The 20237-nt window shown below is 40.9% G+C and overlaps 1 protein-coding gene across 1 annotated transcript in view; it reads left to right on the forward strand.

The window, feature by feature from the left end:
• Positions 1-20237, forward strand: part of Arms (Ankyrin repeat-rich membrane spanning) — a 680132-nt gene that overhangs the window by 595800 nt on the left and 64095 nt on the right. The window contains exon 23 of the mRNA XM_090381558.1: positions 17239-17712. Coding sequence (XP_090237684.1) covers positions 17239-17712 — 474 coding nt within the window. The remainder of the gene's footprint in view (positions 1-17238; positions 17713-20237) is intronic.

A 20237-nucleotide genomic window follows, 5' to 3' on the forward strand; every position in this document is an offset into this window, starting at 1 on the left:
CCCTGGTGACTTTGTTTTTGCTATGAAGGCAGCATTCCATTTTCCACCTCAGTTTCGGTATAATTTTAAGTTGGAGAATATCTTTGCTGAATAAATTTGGCATTTTGTCCCATTCCTCTTCATCGCTCCCATTGTTTAGGGGGAGTGAGCCAGACACTTTGAGTGTTTTGAGAACCTTTTTCTTGAGGGGAGGAAGTTTCTTTGTGGATTCTGGGGAGCACAATCATTGACAGCATTAGTATTAGTAGAGGCATACGATGCAAGAAAGCAAGCTTATGCAGCATCAGCCAAAAAAAAAAAAAAAACCCACTTCCATTTCACCCCTCCATTCGTTCTAAATATCTGTCCAGCTGAGCCTTAAATTTATTTAGGCTATCAACTTCCACAACAAGGGATGGAAGTCTCTTCCACCAACCAACTACCTGCTGGCTAAAGGCAAACTTCCGCACATCTATCCTACATCTGTCTTTCCTCAATTTGAATTTATGTCCTCTCAGGTGATTATTCTGAACAAGAGGAAGAATCCCATCAGCATTGAGCATGCTCAAACCATTCAAGGCTTTATACACCTCTATCAGATCACCTCGCCGCTGCCTGGTCTCCAGGCACTGTAATTTGCAAAACTTAAGCCTTTCTTCGTAAGAGCAGCCCTTTGTTCCATTCACTAATCTTGTTGCCCTTCTCTGTACTCGTTCCAGCAGCTCTACATCCTTCTTGAAATGAGGCCTCCAGACCTGTATACAGTACTCAAGGTGTGGCCTGACCATTGCCTTATACAAGGGAATAATCTCCTCCTTATCCCTGCTAGAAAAATTCCTGTATATCATTGACAAGACACCATAAGCTACTCTTGCAGCCCGTCTGCACTGCTCAGAGAACTTCATATTTGACTGCAATTACCCTCAGGTCCTTTTCCCCCATTACAATTGGGAGAGTTATCCACAAAAGGTATGTGTCATGTTCATTTTTTATGGATGATGTTTTTTTTTTGTGGTCTGAATTCTGTTTTTAGTCATCAGGATTGAGGAGGGAACCCCCTTCTGAATTTTCTTCCCCCGAAAACTGGTGCTGTTGCCTGCAGGAGCACAGCAAAACCCTATAGTGTGCATTTTCTTCATCAACCATTATGCAGAGCTATAGCAGCAGATGCCAATTTAAACATACATTGGGAAGGGGCAGTTAGTTTACTGTTCTGCGGTAGAGTCTGAGGGAGAACAGTAGAGTTTAAGTCTAATGAGATAAATACAGGTGGTTGCGAACTGGCAACCACTGCCGAAGGCAGTGTAGTGTGACTAAAAAGCGCTCTTCTCAACAGTGACCTTCAGCTGGTCAGACAATAGCAGCAGTTTGCTTTGGCTTTAACAAGATCATTCATAAACAAATTAAAAATTAAAGTTACTTATCTAGTATAGGTTTGGTGCCTCCAGAACCCCATATGATTGGAAAGCTTTTGCTGTCCATTACACGATGATGTTCATCAGATTGGGTAACAAACTAGATGTATCACTAAATTTAAATCACTTTAGGGAGCACAATTGATCATCAACTCGTACTACTGCCACATGGCGGTGATCTGGAAAAAGTGACATTGTTAACAATCACCCCCCTCGACGTGGGCACCTGTACATGGTGAGGGGACCTCCCAGTGATGCTGTGGACTTCCAGACTAGCATCACTGGGATCCAACGCCCACAGCTCAGGTTCCAAGCTTACATCAATGGAATCCGGCGTGTTTGCCGTGCGCTGCGACCTGTGGAAATTCGGAAAGGGGGATCCTAGTGGTTGAGGGGCCCAGCTTCAATACACCACTTTGGCCCCTGCTTCGACAAGACGGGTGGTCTGGAAGGCCCGGCTAGGATCAATCGGTTAGTAGGCTCGCCTGCGAGGGTCAACTGTGTCAGTGCCACGCCCCTGCCCTCATGGTCCGAGGGACAGGATTCAGGCTGGCGGCAGTGCGGGTATAGTGTCTGGGTAGCCCTGGCGTTCCACTCCCGAGCGCATTTATTGCATGCCGGGTAGTGGGCGTCCCTTTGGGCTCCGTGGTGGGTGGGGAGCCCGGGCACTGAACAATTTAAAAAACTCCATGAATCCTGATAAACTTATTTCTTCAGGGACCCCAACCCGGTCTCTATCTGAAAATATAGTCACTGACAGCACTATTGCTTCAAAGAGGCAGCGGACTGAACTACCATCAGGGCCTATCCCACGGTTCTTAATCATGCACTCCACCAATGAAAAACTGATTGGTAAAATGTCACCTTTCTTTATACAGAAAGGGTTAGATGGGTTAGCTGGTTCACCCAAATCAGTTAAGAGGCTCCGTTCTGGGGATCTCTTGATTGAAACTAAAAATGACAGGCAATCTGAACATCTACTCCGAGTAACATCAATCGGAGGAATCCCTGTAACCGTGACACCGGTTTTAACCAATGTTAAGGTAGTATCAGTTCGCCCTATTAGAAATAAAAGGGTTATGATCGAAACTGCTTCTGAACTTGATGTTAAGAAAATTGAAGAGTGCACGGAGGTGCAAAAGCTTGGGATGGAGGTAGAAAGGCCCCTTCGTCGGCTGCCAAGGCTAGTCATTTTCGACGTTAGTTCAGATGTAGATCGTGAGTCCTTTAATAATGAATTGTGGGAAAGGAACTTGGTGGACGGATTTGTCAATAAAGACCAAGTTCTTTCCGAAATAAAAATACTAGCAAAGAATAAAGCAAGGAATTCCTCGGGATATGATGTAGTAGTGGAGGTTTCCCCACGCATACGAAGAAACTTGTTGAAATATTCTAGAGTATTTTTAAATTGGAGTTCGCACCGTGTTCGGGAGTTGTGGACCCCGACACAATGTTATAAATGTATGGCGTATGGCCATGTGACGCGGGCGAGTTCTGCAGTCACTGTGCTGGGAGTGGACATACATTCAAGTCTTGTACACAAAGAGCAGAGGCTCCAAAATGTGTAAATTGCTGGAGGAGGAGGATGCCTTCTGATCATGATGCTAATAATCGAATATGTCCAGAATATCTAAGGGCGGTTGATACCTTAAAGAGACACACAGAACAGGATTAGTTGGTATCATGTGAGGGTATCCCCTCTTCCAGTAATTGTAAAAGACCTCCTGGTGGTGACTGGGGGTCGTCGGTCACAGTAACGTCTGTGTTGGGGTTCGCAGGGACCAGACTGGTGTGAGTATGTACTAAATGTATGATCAATTTTGTGTATGATCAAATTGTATGATCAATTTTGTGTATGATCAAATTGTATGATCAATGTATGATCAATTTTGTATTTTGAAAGATCAATTCTATTATTATTAGTCTGAGAGGTGTCAGACAATGTTTTACTAGATAGGGCAACCTACCTCCTCGTGGTGGGGACAGAAACTCGTGGTGGGGCGGAGACGCCGTCTCTGCCGCGAGGCTAAAGGTTGTGCTTTCTTTTAATTTATAGTCATAAGTCAAGTTAGACTTTGTAATTGTTGTTTTGTTAAGGTTGTTTGACCAAGGAATTGTAACAAATAAAACAGTTATGAAATATTGGCAGATGGGCAAAATTGCCCAGGTGGCCAGTTAGGAATAGCTTGACATATGACAAATGTAACAGTGACACCACACAGAACACTAAATTCATCGAGAGGTATAATTTCAGAGTGGGACCTTCTCGACGTTACCGAGGAGGAAATCTGCTCGGAATTGAAGTCCCAGGGAGTTATTGCCATCAAATGAATTAATGCGCGTAGGGATGGGAAATTGGTTAAAACCAGAAACATTATCCTGACATTCAATTCACCTAAATCTCCTGATGAGATTAAAGCTGGATACATAAACTGCCCCGTGCGTCCATATGTTCCGAACCCTTTACGGTGTTTCAAATGCCAGAAATATGTACACTCGCAAATGGCCTGCCGTGGTTCCCTTGCATGCGCTCGATGTGGTGCAAAGGACCACGAAATAACTGGATGTTCAGCTACAAAAGCCGCATGTATTAACTGCAATGGAAAACACCCTGCATATTCAAGAGCTTGCCAGCGGTGGAAGGAAGAAAAGGAAATACAACGACTAAAGGTAGAACTTAACATCTCATACCAAGAGGCCAGGAAAGCAGTTAAACCAGTAAGTAGCGGCAAAGCAACATACGCTGAAAAGGTATCCAGTAAATGCTCGATTGGCACCCAAACGGATATGACTGTGCCACCAAAAGAGTCACGCCCATCACCCGCTATCTATTAAGTTCAGTAAAACCAGCACAGAAATCTCAGTCAGCTGCCACTCCAATATCGGTACCTCCCAGTGCTCAAGCACTACCAAAAGCGAGCACTAAAGTAACAGTACAAAAAAATCAAGAGCCCATGCCAGGACAAGAAAAAATGGATGTCGAAACCAAGGAGGTACATGACGATTCAGTCTTGGAACTCTTTACGGAGGAAGAGATGGACACAGGACAGCGCCCTTTCTTCCCCAAAAAAGACAAATCCAAGACTGATAAAAGTAAGCCCTCAGCACCTCGGAAGCTGCCTGATGGACCCACCAAGCCAAAATAATGGCTAAAATCCTACAGTGGAACTGTCGTGGATTCCGACGAAACATTAATGACATCAAGGCACTTCTGCAAAAGTACAAGCCATTGTGCTTTTGTGTACAGGAAACCTATTTAAAGGCGAATGATGACCCACCATACGTAATATTATGATCATTCATAAAGACAGAATTGGGGACAGTCCTGCTCATGGAGGAGTTGCAATCCTCGTGAGCAACCAGATTCCCTTTCAGCCTTTGCAACTTACAACCAACGTAGAGGCTGTAGAAATTCGCCTTAAAGTGGGGTTCTTATTGACTTGTTTGCTCTCTTTATTTACCACCTGGTATTGACATCCTCCAGGAAGACCTTGATGATCTCGTCATGCAATTGCCTCCCCCTTTATTATTTCTTGGGGACTTTAATGGACATACTACTCTGTGGGGTAGTACTAACATTAATGGAAGGGGACGAGTCATAGAGTGTATGCTCACTGATAATGATCTCTCCCTTCTCAATGTGGGAACACACACTTTCTTCCACATGCCTACCCGTACTTTTTCTGCCATTGATCTTTCTATCTGCTCCCCTTCTCTCCTTCCTTCAGCTATATGGGAGGTGGAAGAAAACCCATATGGAAGTGATCACTTCCCCGTGATAACCACCTTAACTAGTGGTAGACCGTGTCAGCCATTTAGTTTACCACGGTGGAAGATTGATCAGGCTGACTGGATTGCCTTTCGACATCTGGCAAATCTTGACATTGCTACAGTCAGTCGGGAACATATCAATGATGCAGTCGCATATGTTACAGAAAGTTTTGTCCAATCAACTACAATTGCAATCCCAAAAACATCCAGCCGGTTTCCTCAATTTCCTAAACCTTGGTGGAATTCAGAGTGTACAACAGCAAAAAAGGCAAAAACAAAGCCTGGGGGATATTTCGTCGATATCCCACGACCGATAATCTAATATCATTTAAACGTGCACGTGCAAAAGCACGTTATATCCAACGTCAGAGCCAACGGAAATCTTGGATCCGTTTTACATCATCCATAACCCAGACTGCCAGCTCAAAAGTAGTCTGGGGCAAGATCCGGAAAATGAAGGGAAAATACCCACCGTTCGGTGATTCTCGAGCACAATGGATGTCTAATTGCAGACCGAACTGCAGTTGTAAACACTCTAGGGGAAACTTTTGCCAAAATATCTGCGATAACATCATTCCCTCCAGAGTTTTTGGTCTTGAAAGAGAAATGTGAGAAACAGCCATTAAACTTCTCTTCAAAAGGGCTTGAACCATATAACAAGCCCTTTACACAGGAAGAGTTAAATGCAGCACTCTTTCTTACGCATGCAAGTGCTGTCGGGCCCGATGACATCCACTACGAAATGATAAAACATCTCTCACCACATTCTAAAAATCACCTATTAATTTTGTTTAACAGAATTTTTCTTAATAAACAATTTCCGGATTCCTGGCGGAAAGCAATCATTCTTGCTTTCCCAAAACCAGGAAAGGATCCTAGATATCCAAATAACTATTGCCCTATTGCTCTGACAAGCTGTTTGTGCAAGGTCCTGGAAAGAATGGTTAATGCCCACCTTGTGTGGTATTTGGAATCAAATGATCTGCTTTCCAGGACACAGTGCGGCTTCCGGAGAGACAGAACCACTTTGGATCATTTAATCCGACTTGAAACATACATTCGTGACTCTTTTATTAAATCCAAGCATCTGGTAGCAGTTTTCTTTGATATTGAAAAAGCGTACGACACAGCCTGGCGATTTGGAATATTAAAAGACCTCTACAACTTTGGTCTTAGGGGTAACCTTCCTCTTTTTATCAAAAACTTCCTTTCGAATCGTCATTTTCAAGTGCGCTTAGGATCCACTCTCTCGAGAGAGTTCTGTCAGGGAGAGGGAGTCCCACAAGGGTCCGTTCTAAGTGTCACGCTTTTTGCAATCAAAATAAACTCTATCATGGAACAACTTCCGCCCACGATAAACAATGCCCTCTATGTTGACGACTTTACTATATTTTGTCATTCATGCAATATTAGGGTCATTGAAAGGCAACTGCAGAAAACCATTGATCACCTTACATCTTGGTCATTGGCTAATGGGTTCAGATTTTCATCACAGAAGACCGTTTGTGTACACTTCTGTCGCAAACGTAATCTTCATCCTGAACCAGATTTAAGGCTTGGACAAAATAACATCCCAGTCGTAGCAGAAGTCAAATTCCTTGGACTTATTTTCGACAAAAAGTTGACATTTCTTCAACATATTCGTCAGCTCAGGACAAGGTGTGTTAAAGGGCTTAACATCCTTCGTGCCCTCTCGTCAACTTCATGGGGCACAGTTCGCTCTACCCTTCTTCGTCTCTACCGAGCCCTTGTCCGTTCTAAACTCGATTATGGATCCCAGGTATATGGATCTGCTAGAGAGAATGTACTTCGGTGGTTAGATCCAGTTCACCATCAGGCCATTCGGACAGCCACAGGAGCATTTCTCACATCTCCAGTCCAAAGCCTCTACGTTGAAGCAAATGAACCATCCCTATCTTTTCGACGTAAGCAGTTGTCTTTACATTACGCCTTTAAATTGAAAGCCCTGCCTGATCATCCCACGTGGGCATCAGTTTTTGAGCCACGTTGGGAAAATCTCTATAACGCCCGTCGGACTGCCAACAGACCTTTTGGTATTCCGATTCAAGGGCTATTAAATGAACTAAACATGACGGTAGACAACGTTGCCCAGTCACCAAGGCAACTCCTTCCACCCTGGTATGCACATTTGCCAAAGTGTGACTTCTCCCTCAAGATCATGGAGAAGGCTAATACACCGGCGGCCGTCTATCAACAACTCTTCGCATCACATAGAGAGCAGTACTCTGACTTTCTGCCAGTCTATACAGATGGCTCAAAGTCAGAATCTTATGTGGGATCTGCTGTCGTATTTCCTCAAAAGACGCTATCTTTCAAGATCCCGCAAGAAGCTAGCATTTATGCTGCAGAGTTGCATGTTGAGTTCATTATAAATAGTGATTACCAAAGGTATATGATTTACTGTGATTCATTGAGCGTGTTACAGGCTCTTGTATCGATGAGGTACAACTCTCATCCGGTCCCATCCCGGATCCGGCAGATGCTTTGTTCTGCCTTTGAAACAGAATTTGACATTCGCTTCTGCTGGATCCCAAGCCACATTGGGATCCGGGGAAATGAATTAGCTGATACTGCTGCCAAATCAGCCATTTCCCTGGATAGTCATTGTCTGTCAGTCCCCTATACAGACTACAGGCAAATAATACGGTCTAAATTATATTCCCAATGGCAAGACTCTTGGCACGGACAGACCGCGAATAAACTACATCACATTAAGCCTGTAATCATGCAATGGAAGTCCAGTCTACGCAGGGTCCGAAGAGAGGAAGTTGGTCTTGCTCAGCTCCGCATAGGTCATAGCCATCTAACACACTCCTTTTTGCTGAGGCCGGATGGCCCACCTATGTGTGAGACTTGTAACGTTATTTTAACTGTTTCTCATGTTTTTATTGAATGTCCTGTTTTTAGACAATCTTTTTCTAGAACTTTTAATAATCTGGCTGAACCCTTTACACTCGGTCAGATTTTAGGTGACAGAGACAACATGTCTGACGTTTCTAATTTTTTACACTCGATTAATTTATACACAAAGATTTAAGTTTATATTTTTTACATTTTTGACACGGTAGCCTGTTCTAAGGCTGACCAATATTTTTGTGTTAGTTTTATTTTTGATTTGGCGCATTATGGCCACAGCTGCAAATGCGCCATTAAAAACCAAACCAAGCCAAAGTTAACAATCACCAAAGTGGTCAGCCAGTAATGTCAGTGAAAACAGACAAGAGCTGGATCAACACACTGATCAAAGAGGACCGCTGATCACAATATGCAAATTGTGCGATACAGTAGGTATAGGGAAACCTGCTGTGAGAACCATCATAAAGCAACTGGACTACAGCAAGGTTTGCACCCTGTGGGTCCTGAAAATGCTAACACATGAGCACAAAAAAGCCCAGACAGTCAACTGTACAGAACTTCTCTAGTTACCACAAAAGTGAAGGAGAGGTTTTTCTTTCACGCATAGTCACAGGTGACAAAACGCGGGTCCATTATGATTGTGAAATGAAGAGACGGTTGATGGAGTGGCACCATCAAAATTCACCATGCAAGAAGTTGAAAAGATAGCCTTCTGTCGGTAAAGTCATGGCAATAGTGTTTTGGGACAAAGATGGGGGCCTTGCTTGTGGACTTCTTGGAGCATGGCACCAATCAAATCAGATCAATATGTGAAAAAGTTGAAAGCCCACATCCGTAGAGTTTGACCAGACCAAAATCTTAATGAGGTTCTTTTCCATGATAACACACGACCCCACACCAGTCTGTGCACGATAGAGGCCATTGAAAAAAGGGGGAGGTGCCCTGTTCTTCCTTTCCCCTCTCATGGCCTGGATCTTGCACCCTCTGTGACTATCACCTCTTCGTCCTGCTGAAGGATGCACTCTGTGAAACCCCATTTTGCAGACAACAACCAGCTCAAGCACAGTGTTTACAAAGCCCTCTGGAGCAAGAGTAAGGACTTTCAGAGGATCAGAATACTGACTCAGAGATGGTGGAAGTGCATAGAAAATGATGGTGACTTTGTGGAAAAATAACAGTGTTTATTAATGATTGAGAATTAATTAATGTAAAAGGCATAGTTGTAGGAATTAATTTTTTTGAGGAAAAAAATAGGAGGCATTGCTTTTGCATCGCTCCACGTACTTAGCTCTTTTTGTTAGTATAGTATTAATGAAGTTTGTGATGTTGGCTGTTATATGGCATGGATATTTATTTGGCAAAATAAATGAAATGAAAAATTATTTCTTTATTTCAATTTCTGGATTTGAATTTCTCTATATAGTAATTTTGATGGGATGAGGAAGAGGCCTGTGAGGGTTCTGTTAGTTTCCTGAGTTCAGAATTGAACAGTGAATGGATGTTGACTGGTTTAGCAGGGTGGTGGGGATTGCAGATGCCAGTTCAGAAGAACAAAGCCATTGGAAATATATTTAGAAAAAGCATGCAACAGAAACTGAACATCTGTGTGATAGAGCCCTTCAGCATGGGCACCTGTATGTGATGAGGGGAACTACCAAGTGATGCCACTGGTCCTACAGATTAGCATAACTGGGATCCACTGCCCATAGCCTAGGTTCCAGGTTAACACCGTAGAAATCTAGTATGTTTGCCATGTGCTGTGGGCTGTGGAAACTTGAAAAGGAGGATTCTTGTGGTTCAGGGCCCAACTTCAATACACTACTTCAGCCCCTGTTTGGCAACACAGGTGGTCCTGGGATGAACTGCCCAGAATTAATCTACTAGTGGTTTTGCCCGAAAGGGTCAACCATGGCGGTGCCATTCCTTTTACCCTCATAATCCATGGACAGGATTCAGGCTGGCAATAGTGCAATATTGGTGTCCAGACAGCCCTGGCATCCCACTCCCAAGTGTATTTATTGCTTTTCAGGTGGAGGCCATCCCCCTTTGTTAGTGTTCAGTGGGTGAAGAGCCTGAGCACTAACAAAATAGTCTTCTTAAATCCTAATAAACTGAATTATTCTAGGACACCCAACACAGTTCCTATCAGACCACATGGACTGATAGGGACTGTGTTGGGTGTTCTTGAATGTCCAACTGGATGGAATCTATCCAGTTATTATAGAATTATTAATGGAGGCACTGGTTAAAGAAGCATTGCAGGATCATATTGACAAGATTTCAGTTATAGCTCGGACACAGCATGGGTTTGTTAAGGGGAAGTCTTGTCTGACTAATTTGATTGGATACTATGATGTAGTCACAAAGGATGTAGTCACAGTGATTTATGCACCAACATCGAGCCATGATGATGAAGAGGTTAAAGAAATGTACACCGAAATTGAGAGTGTTCTAGATAAGCAGAAAACCCACTACACTATTATTATGGGGAACTTCAATGCTAAAGTTGGAAAAAGGCAAAACAGTCCAGAAAGAGGAACTATAGGAAATTTTGGAATTGGTGAAAGAAATAAAAGAGATGAAAGACTTGTGGAATTTGTAGAATCTCAAGGACTGTCAGTAATGAACACTTTTTTCAAGAAAAGGGTGAACAGAAAGTGGACATGGAAGAGTCCAAATGGATTAACAACTAATGAAATTGACTTCATCCTCACTAACAGAAGATATATTGTGAATGATGTTACCATCCTGAATAAGGTAAATGTTGGAAGTGATCACAGAATGGTAAGATGTACACTTGATATAGATGTAGGAAAGGAAAAAACTGACTCAAGTAAATAATACAAAGGTCTTTGAGATAACAGAGGAGGAGAAAAAGCAGTATGTACTGGAACTTAAGAACAAGTTTGAGCTTCTGCAGACTGCTCAGGACCAAGATATCGACGAGGAATATTACAACTTTCTGAAAGTGATAAAGCCCAAGAAACCTATAGGGAAAAAGAAATCCAAAGAAGGAAAAATTAGTCAAGAAACACTTGTCATGATGAACCGAAGATGACAAATGAAGAGCAAGAAAAACACTGACAGGGAGAAAATTGAGTATACTGAGTTATGCAAAGCCATTAGAAAGAGACTCAGAGAGGACATAAGAAGATTTAACACAAGAAAAGTAGAACAAGCATTAAAGGAAAACAAAGGATTTAAATCAGCAGCCATGAGCAGTAATACAGAAAGACAAATGATACTGAAACTGAAGAATAGCGATGGTGTACTTATAAACAGCAGAGAAAGCATAGTTCAAATAGCAGAATACTACTATAGAGAATTATACAAGGAGCGAGGGAATGATGCCAGCAGTGGGGAAGATGGATTGCAAAGTAGCAACACATACAACATACCCGATATTCTTCCTGATGAGGTAGAACATGCATTGAAGAAAATGAAGAATCAGAAAGCCCCGAGGGAAGACGAAGTTACTGTAGAGTTGTTAAAATTGGGAGGAAGAGACATAACACAAAAACTGGCAAGGCTCTTCACAAAGTGCATTATCAAAGGTGTGATGCCTAAGAAGTGGAATAATGCAATCATAGTTTTGCTGCATAAGAAAGAAGATAAATCAGAAATTGGAAATTATAGACCAATTAGCTTATTCTCCCACATCTACAAGTTGTTCACAAGGGTCATTACTAACAGATTAGAAAGAATACTTGATGAGAATCAACCGAAAGAGCAAGCTGGCTTTAGGACAGGATTCTCAACTATGGATCACCTTCACGTAATATCACAGCTAATGGAGAAAGCAAATGAATATAAAACGCCGTTATGCCTGGCATTTGTGGATTATGAAAAGGCATTTGACTCCATACAGCATAAGGTAATGTTTCGGGCACTGCAAAGACAAGGCATAGATACCCCATATATTATGTTTTTGAAGAAAATATATGAGAATGCTACATCCTTTATTAGACTAGACAAAGACAGTAGGAAATTTAAAATCGAGAAAAGAGTTCGACAAGGAGACACAATATCTCTGAAGCTGTTTACTGCTGCCCTTGAGGAAGCTTTCAGAAGATTAGACTGGTTGCAGAAAGGAGTCCATGTGAACGGAGAGTACCTAAACCATTTATGATTTGCAGATGATATTGTGGTCATAAGCCACGATCCCAAAGAATTAGAGGAAAATCTTAATCAGTTATGCAGAGTTAGTAAGGATTTTGTACTAAAGATGAATATGGCTAAAACAAAAGTAATGATGAACAAGTATGCCACAGAAAGGGAAATAATGATTGAAGGAGCAGTAATTGAAAAGGTGGAGTCATATACTTATCTGGGACAAGTTATTAGCTGTAATAATGATAAATGGCTGGAAGTCAAGAGAAGAATAAATTTTGGATGGATAGCATTCAGTAAATATAGTCACATACTGAAGAGCAATATCCCAATTTGTCTGACACGTAAAATAATGAACCAATGTATACTTCCCACCATGACATATGGAAGTGAAACTTGGGCACTCACCAAAAGAATGGAAGAGAAGTTGAGAACTACATAGCGAAGAATGGAATGAATTATATTGGGAATCAGACTGTTAGATAAGAAGAGAAATACATGGATTAGGCAGCAAACTGAAGTAAAGGACATTCTTATCAAAACTAAAGAACTAAAATGGTCTTGGGCAGGACACATAGCTCGAAGACATGATGACCGATGGACTAAGAAAATAACAGAATGGTACCCAAGAGGAGCTAGAAGAAAACCTGGAAGACAAGGGCAGAGATGGATAGATGAAATTCATGAGTTTTTGGGTAGGAAATGGATGGCTAGTGCTCAAAACAGAAGGAACTGGAAAGTTGCTGGAGAGGCCTTCATCCTGCAGTGGATTGAAAATGGCTGATGATGATGATGATGAGTCACAAAGGAACTGGATGCAAAGAATAACTTTGATATTATATATTTGGATCTTAGCAAGGCCTTTTATACTATTGCACATGAAAGACTGCTGCACAAATTGGAGCAGTGTGGCATTGGAGGCAAATTGTTGCTATGGATAATGGGATGGTTGAGTGGGAAAAGACAGAGAGTGGTAATCGATGCCACTGCTCTTCGTGGACTAATGTTATTAGTGGAGTCCCTCAGGGTTCAGTGTTGGGTCCATTGTTGTTTTCTGTATTTATAAATGATATTGATTGTGGTATATCAAGCTTAATGTCCAAGTTTGTAGATGATACGAAGGTTGGCAGGATTGTTAATGACACTAATGACAGTACACTGCTACAGCAGAATCTAGAAAAGTTGAGCAGATGGGCTGAGAGGTGCCAAATGAAGTTTAACATTGACGAATGTTATGTAAAGTACTACGTATGGGAAGCAGTAATCCCAGAGTAACGTATCAACTCTGTGGTACCACACTGACAGTGGTAGAGAATGAAAAGGACCTGGGGGTAATTGTGCAGGCAGATATGAAGTTTTCTGAGCAGTGCAGATGATCTGCAAGAGTAGCTCATGGTGTCTTGTCAATGATATACAGGAATTTTTCTAGCATGGATAAGGAGGTGATTATCCACTTGTATAAGGCCACACCTTGTGTATTGTATACAGGTCTGGAGGCCTCACTTTAAGAAGGATGTAGAGCTGTTGGAAAGAGTACAGAGAAGGGCAACAAGATTAGTGAACAGAACAAAGAGTTGCTCTTATGAAGAAAGGTTTAAGTTTTGCAAATTACAGTGTCTGGAGACTAGGCACCTGCGGGGTGATCTGATTGAGGTGTATAAAGCCTTGAATGGTTTGAGCATGCTCAACGGTGATGGGATTTTTCCTCTTGCTCAGAATAATCATCTGAGAGGGCATAGATTCAAATTGAGGAAAGACGGTTGTAGGATAGATGTGCGGAAGTTTGCCTTTAGCCAGCGGGTGGTTGATTGCTGGAACAAACTTCCATCTGTCGTTGATAGCTTAAATGGATTCAAGGCATAACTTGACAAACATTTGGAGCAAGGGGATGGGTGGAATAAGGAGGTTTTTTTTTTTTTTTTTTTCTTTTTGGCTGATGCTATATAAGCTTGCTTGCTTGCTTTCTTGCATCATGTGCTCTGGCTAATATTAATTCCAACATAAACAAAAAGAGATAATCACCATCAGGAAGATGGTCCAGAATGGAGGAAATATTAGGAGTTACACCACACTTCCAGATAATGTATTCCACCAGCAAAAAGTCCATAAGAAAATATCACTGTTATTTATTCAGAATATTTTGGTAGGGTTGGCATGGTCTCCTAAATAGGCGCCTCCGTAGCCAGGTGGGAAGGAGCAGCAGTGTGTAACGCACACTTCTTGATTAGACCGGGGTTCAAGCCCGTCACCACCAAATACGGAGGATGCAGAAAGGTCAGGGAATGACCACTGCATATTCCCGGAGCAATATGGCCTTAGTTGCTAATGCTCCTAAAAACCAAATAACAAACAAACATCTCCTAAATACCTGCAACATCCGTCATTCCAGAAGTTGATGATGAGTGATCAATAAGCAATAGTTCATTGTACATTGCTAGCATCTTGGACATCTCATCTGAATGTGTTCACCACATAACAGAGGTTCTCACTATGAAAAAGGTATCAGCACGACAAGTCCCAAAGTTGTTGACACCAGATCAAAAATGTACAAGAGTGTCAAGTGAAGATTTGCATTGTTTTCAGGCAGATCCTGCAAATTTCCTTGTAAAGTTTGTAACCATGGGTGACATGTGAGTTTATTACTTTCAGCCAGAAAAAATAGAACAGTCCCCAACAGTGCAAACATAGCTTCCCCTTCCCCAAAGAAGACAAGACCAAGTTGATTTTTTCTTCTGCTGGCAAAGTGATGGCATCAGTTTTTTTGGGATGCTGATAGGGTTTTGCTAATGAATTACCTTTAGAAAGGCCTGACAGTCACAGGGGCATATTATGCAGATCTTGTAAGGCATTTGTGTGAATGCCTTACAAGACAAATGTCAAGGAAAACTCAGCAAAGGATTCTTGTTCCACTAGAACATTGCACTTGCTCACAAGTTTGTCATTGCCATGGCTGCACTGCATGAGTGTAGCTTTGAAATCTTGGACCATCCCCCATATTCATCAGATCTAGCACCATCTGACTTTCATCTGTTTCCTGATTTGAAAAAATATCTGGCTGGCACACATTTTTTCCACCAACAGTGATGTCATTGCTGCATCCTGGAGGCCAAAGAGAACTTTCTTCGCAGCTGGAATCAACGCATTGCAGCATCAGTGGCAAAAATGTATTGTCTCCAAAGGGGGCTGTGTTGGAAAGTAACATGTTACCAGACTCCTCAAATAAACCCTTCATACTCAGGCTATGAACTTTTCGAATACGTCTTATAGTTAGCATTTCTGCTGCTAAAGTTTAGAGTCTAAAACAAGAGGATAAGTTCCTGTTCTTTTGCTCAACAAGGAAATGCTTTATGGTTGCATATGACTTCATGGTGCACACAATTTTCATTGAAAAATTATAAAGGTCTAAAAATTCCATTAAAATAATCTTGAAAGAAAGCTCTGAATAGTTTGCAAATTATCAGCAAACAATTACAGTACATTACATTAAAGTCAAATCACACTCTTCTGTCCAAGACTCTGAATGAGTAATGATCTTATGTAATACTCATTAGACAATAAATTTACCAAAGCTGGAATCTTATTCTTTAAACTTCATACATTCTGATAGAACATAGGCAGGTTAACCTCTTGACAGTGATGAATTACATACACAGCCCTCCACCTCTACAGTTAAAGCTGCACAAGTATTTTTTTTTTTATATAATTAAAAATCATGTTCATTTGCACATTTATCTTATCTCCTCCTTCACAAAATATGTCAAAGTTTCAGCCTAAGAATAAGAACTGGTTCCAGTGGACAAGGAAGCCAAAACCATGATGTCATTGCAGCCTTTGAATAAACAAACATGATAAAATACCTCATAACACAGTGAAGAGCCAAACACTAGTGTGACAGATAGACAAAGCACATGCCTGCTGCATATGCATTGTGCTACCAGTCAAAATTCACACTCTTTACAACGAAAATACATAAAAGTCTGTATGCCCCTTTGTTTGTATCATGTCCAGCTACAGATACCTTTGCAAATATGCAACAAGTATTAAGTTTCCTGTGCACCATGGCTGTATACTACATTGAATAAAGCTATGGCTCAGCAGTACCTCCCATCCCCCACAAGCCAAAGCATTCTCACTATTGCTTTAGTCTGAGGCATGATTTTAGCTGAAATTTAAATTAAAATAATCACAGTAAACTAAGAGACATGCAGTACAGTAACAACACTACTGTATTTCCAAGTTATGTAAGTAGTAAATACTATGCTACAAAATATATGTTAAAAGTTATCACATAAAGTAACATTGGTTATGAATAGTCAGTTATATTATAAATCATGTTCATGCTGTTATGTAGTTTATGGACTTAATAAAGACACTTCTAATATTAATTATACTCCTATGGAATTTCATAAAAGAATATAAAGAATATTAAATATTCTCTCTCTCTCTCTCTCTCTCTCTCTCTCTCTCTCTCTCTCCCCCCCCCCTCCCCCGGGTAACTCGGAAATTTTTTTTTTTTGGCCAGTGCAGCATAAGCCTCGGACTTCCTTGCAGCATATGGCTAATAAGAATAAGAAAGAATTAATCTACTTTATCAGATAAATGCAAATAATATCTGCACTACTAATTTAAAACAAAAAGGTTACAAAAACCAGTAATTTTTAAATAATTAAAAAAAAAGTCTACTTAGCAGCTTTTGAGTTCAGGTTCATGCTCAGTTCAATCCTTAAAAGCATTTGACATTTAAGTGTTAATTTTTAACACCTTCATACGTGCTTGTTTCTCTGCAACCATTGAAGTAAAAGTAATTACATGAAAGGTAAAGTACCAATTAGAAACTAATTCTTTCTATAAGTTTTGCCTTTTTTCAATAATTTTGACTGAGGGGGAAAATATAACTTGTCATTACTTTTTATCAGCCCTCAAAAATTAACTGGTTTCATTGCTATAAAAATATTATTTTGAATTAAAGGTAAAATAATAGCAGTTTTTTAACTTGAGTTGATAATTTTATTAAAATGTAGTATTATATTTTGATATCTCTTTTCACCATAGTAGTATTTTTTGTTGCTGTTTTGTTTACTTTTAGTCAACTTATACTCAGAAGCTCAGTTCCTTATCAGTGGAAGGGGTTATGTGTCTTCTGTCTTCCTTAGAAGGAATAAATAAAGTAAAAGTAGGAGAATACCATACAGTTCTAGGACAAAATAATATAACAGGACAAGTACTACTTACATGTGACCTCAGTGAACTGAAAACTGTTCTGAATATGTCTTTTGGAGACTGGGAGCTCTTTAGAACTGTTATAATGTCTTTAAGAGAAAAGGAGATCCATGAGATAATGACAAATGGCTATTCAAGTTTCGATGCCTCGGGAAAACATGGTGCACCAGCCTCTTCAGAAAACATTAAATCTCAATCACATGGAACAACATCAGCAGGGGCTGACCTTACTGACCAGAAATTTAAGGATTTATCTTCAAGTAGTTTATCTCGAAGTTCAACAAGTGAAGAAAGTCGCGGCCATTCTAGAAGCAGAAGTAGCACAGTTCTTGAAAAGCAGGTATGGATTTAATTGATATTGATAAATGCAATTTGACTTTTTCATACAAATGAAAATAGAGCATATTACATAACAGCTAACTCTTCAGATTTATGAAGGCTAATCCACCTTAGCATTAGCATTAGTAGAGGCATATGATGCAAGAAAGAAAGCTTTATTCAGCATCAGCCAAAAAAAAAAAAAAAAAAAAAAAATACACACACACCACTCCCATTTCACCCCTCCGTTCGTTCGAAATACCTGTCCAGTTGATCTTTAAAATTGTTTAGGCTATCAACTTCAACAACAAGTGATGGAAGTCGGTTCCACCAACCAACCACCCGCCGGCCAAAGGCAAATTTCCGCACATCTATCCGACATCCGTCCTTCCTCAATTTGAATTTATGCCCTCTGAGGTGATTATTCTGAGCAAGATGAAGAATCCCATTGGCATTGAGCATGCTCAAACCATTCAAAGCCTTATACACCTCTATCAGATCACCTCGCCGGTGCCTAGTCTCCAGACTCTGTAATTTGCAAAACTTAAGCCTTTCTTCGTAAGAGCAACCCTTTGTTCCATACACTAATCTTGTTACCCTTCTCTGTACCCATTCCAACAGCTCTACATCCTTCTTGAAATGAGGCCTCCAGACCTGTATACAGTACTCAAGATGTGGCCTAACCATTGCCTTATACAAGGGAATAATCACCTCCTTATCCCTGCTGGAAAAATTCCTGTATATCATTGACAATACTCCATGGGCTACTCTTGCAGCCCGTCTGCACTGCTCAGAGAACTTCATATCTGCCTGCACAACCACCCCCAAGTCCTTTTCATTCTCCACCACTGTCAGTGTAGTACCGCAGAGTTGATACGTTGCTCTGGGGTTACTGTTTCCCATATGTAGTACTTTACATTTGTCAGTGTTAAACTTCATTTGCCACCCCTCAGCCCATCTGTTCAACCTTTCCAGATCCTGTTGCAGCAGCATAGTGTCAGTAGTGTCCTTAACAACCCTACCAACCTTTGTATCATCTGCAAACTTGGACATTAAACTTGATATCCCATCATCTATATCATTCATAAACACCGAAAACAACAACGGACCCAACACTGAACCCTGAGGAACTCCACTAATAACATTAGTCCACGTTGAGCAGTGTCCATTGATTACCACTCTCTGTCTTCTACCACTCAACCATCCCCTTATCCATAGCAGCAATTTGCCTCCAGTGCCACACTGCTCCAATTTGTGCAGCAGTCTTCCATGTGCAACAGTATCAAAAGCCTTTCTAAGATCCAAATATATAATATCAAAGTTATTCCCTGCTTCCAGTTCTTTTGTGACGACATCATAGTATCCAATCAGATTGGTCAGGCAAGACCTGCCCTTAACAAAACCATGCTGCATCTGAGCTATAACTGAATTCTTGTCTTTTTTTTTACATTTTCTTTATTAATGTTTGACATCTCCCTCTCACCATTGTAATAAAGTTGGTTACAATGAATTTCTCAAGTTTTTGCAAAAACAGCTTTTATATCCTTTTCTTTCTCAGAAAAATAGTAATTGTGTAAAATTTTGATTGTTTAAAAATTCTGCAAACTTCTACTTTCTTCTCTGTAAATTAGCACATTACAAAATAGAAGCATCAGATAATGGCCTTGCTGTCTTTAATGTGTAGTAGTAGTAACGGCAAATGATGCAAGAAAGCAAGTTTATATATCATCAGCCAAAAAAAAAAAAAAAAAACCCACACTTCACCCATCCATAACCTCCAAGAATTTGTAGAGTTCTCCGTTTAATTTATTCAACCCATTCACTTCCACAACAACAGATAGAAGCCTGTTCCAATAATCTATCCTTGAGGTTGTCACAGACATTCTCTCAGATATTCCAGACAAACTGTACTTGCTACATGGGAGTCTAAAATGCTGATGGACTTTATATATTTGGGTGACACTCAAATCAAGTGAACCCAATTTCAGCAAAGTCCGGACGGTCTGTGACAGCCTAATCCTCTGCTTGTATCTTCATGATAGTGGCACTGTTAGTAATCCTGGGTATAACCCCCATGCACAAGCACACTGGGTGACCACACAGGTGTGAACCTATGTAAGCAGGGGTCGACGTGTGCGCCCACACTACATGGAGGAATGCCACTCCTCTGTGTTAGCGGGAAATATTGGTAACACAGAGGAGTGGCAATAGGTGGTAGATGACTCTCATCAACCGGTGCAATACCACCATTTTGCTTATTGGAGGCTTGAAGTGGTGGAACCCATGTTTAGTCTCCAGAGCTAAGTTCAGGTCAACCCTTCCCCATCTCTTCCATCATGCAATATGTCTGATGACTTTTGAGGTTATGATGGACATCATGGCGAGATCCAATATTCCTTACATTTCGAGGTTACATCTCTAAAACGGTGTTCACAGACTGGCCACTAGTTAGTACACTGGACAGAACCTATTGGTAACTCTCTAGGAGGCCTCCGGATCAGCTAGTGTATAATCTTGCTACCTCTACTCTGCCAGATAGTGACTGGA

This window comes from Mastigoproctus giganteus, chromosome 9 (genome assembly GCF_048544385.1).
Source record: "Mastigoproctus giganteus isolate SK-2022 chromosome 9, ASM4854438v1, whole genome shotgun sequence".
Lineage (NCBI taxonomy): Eukaryota > Metazoa > Arthropoda > Arachnida > Uropygi > Thelyphonidae > Mastigoproctus > Mastigoproctus giganteus.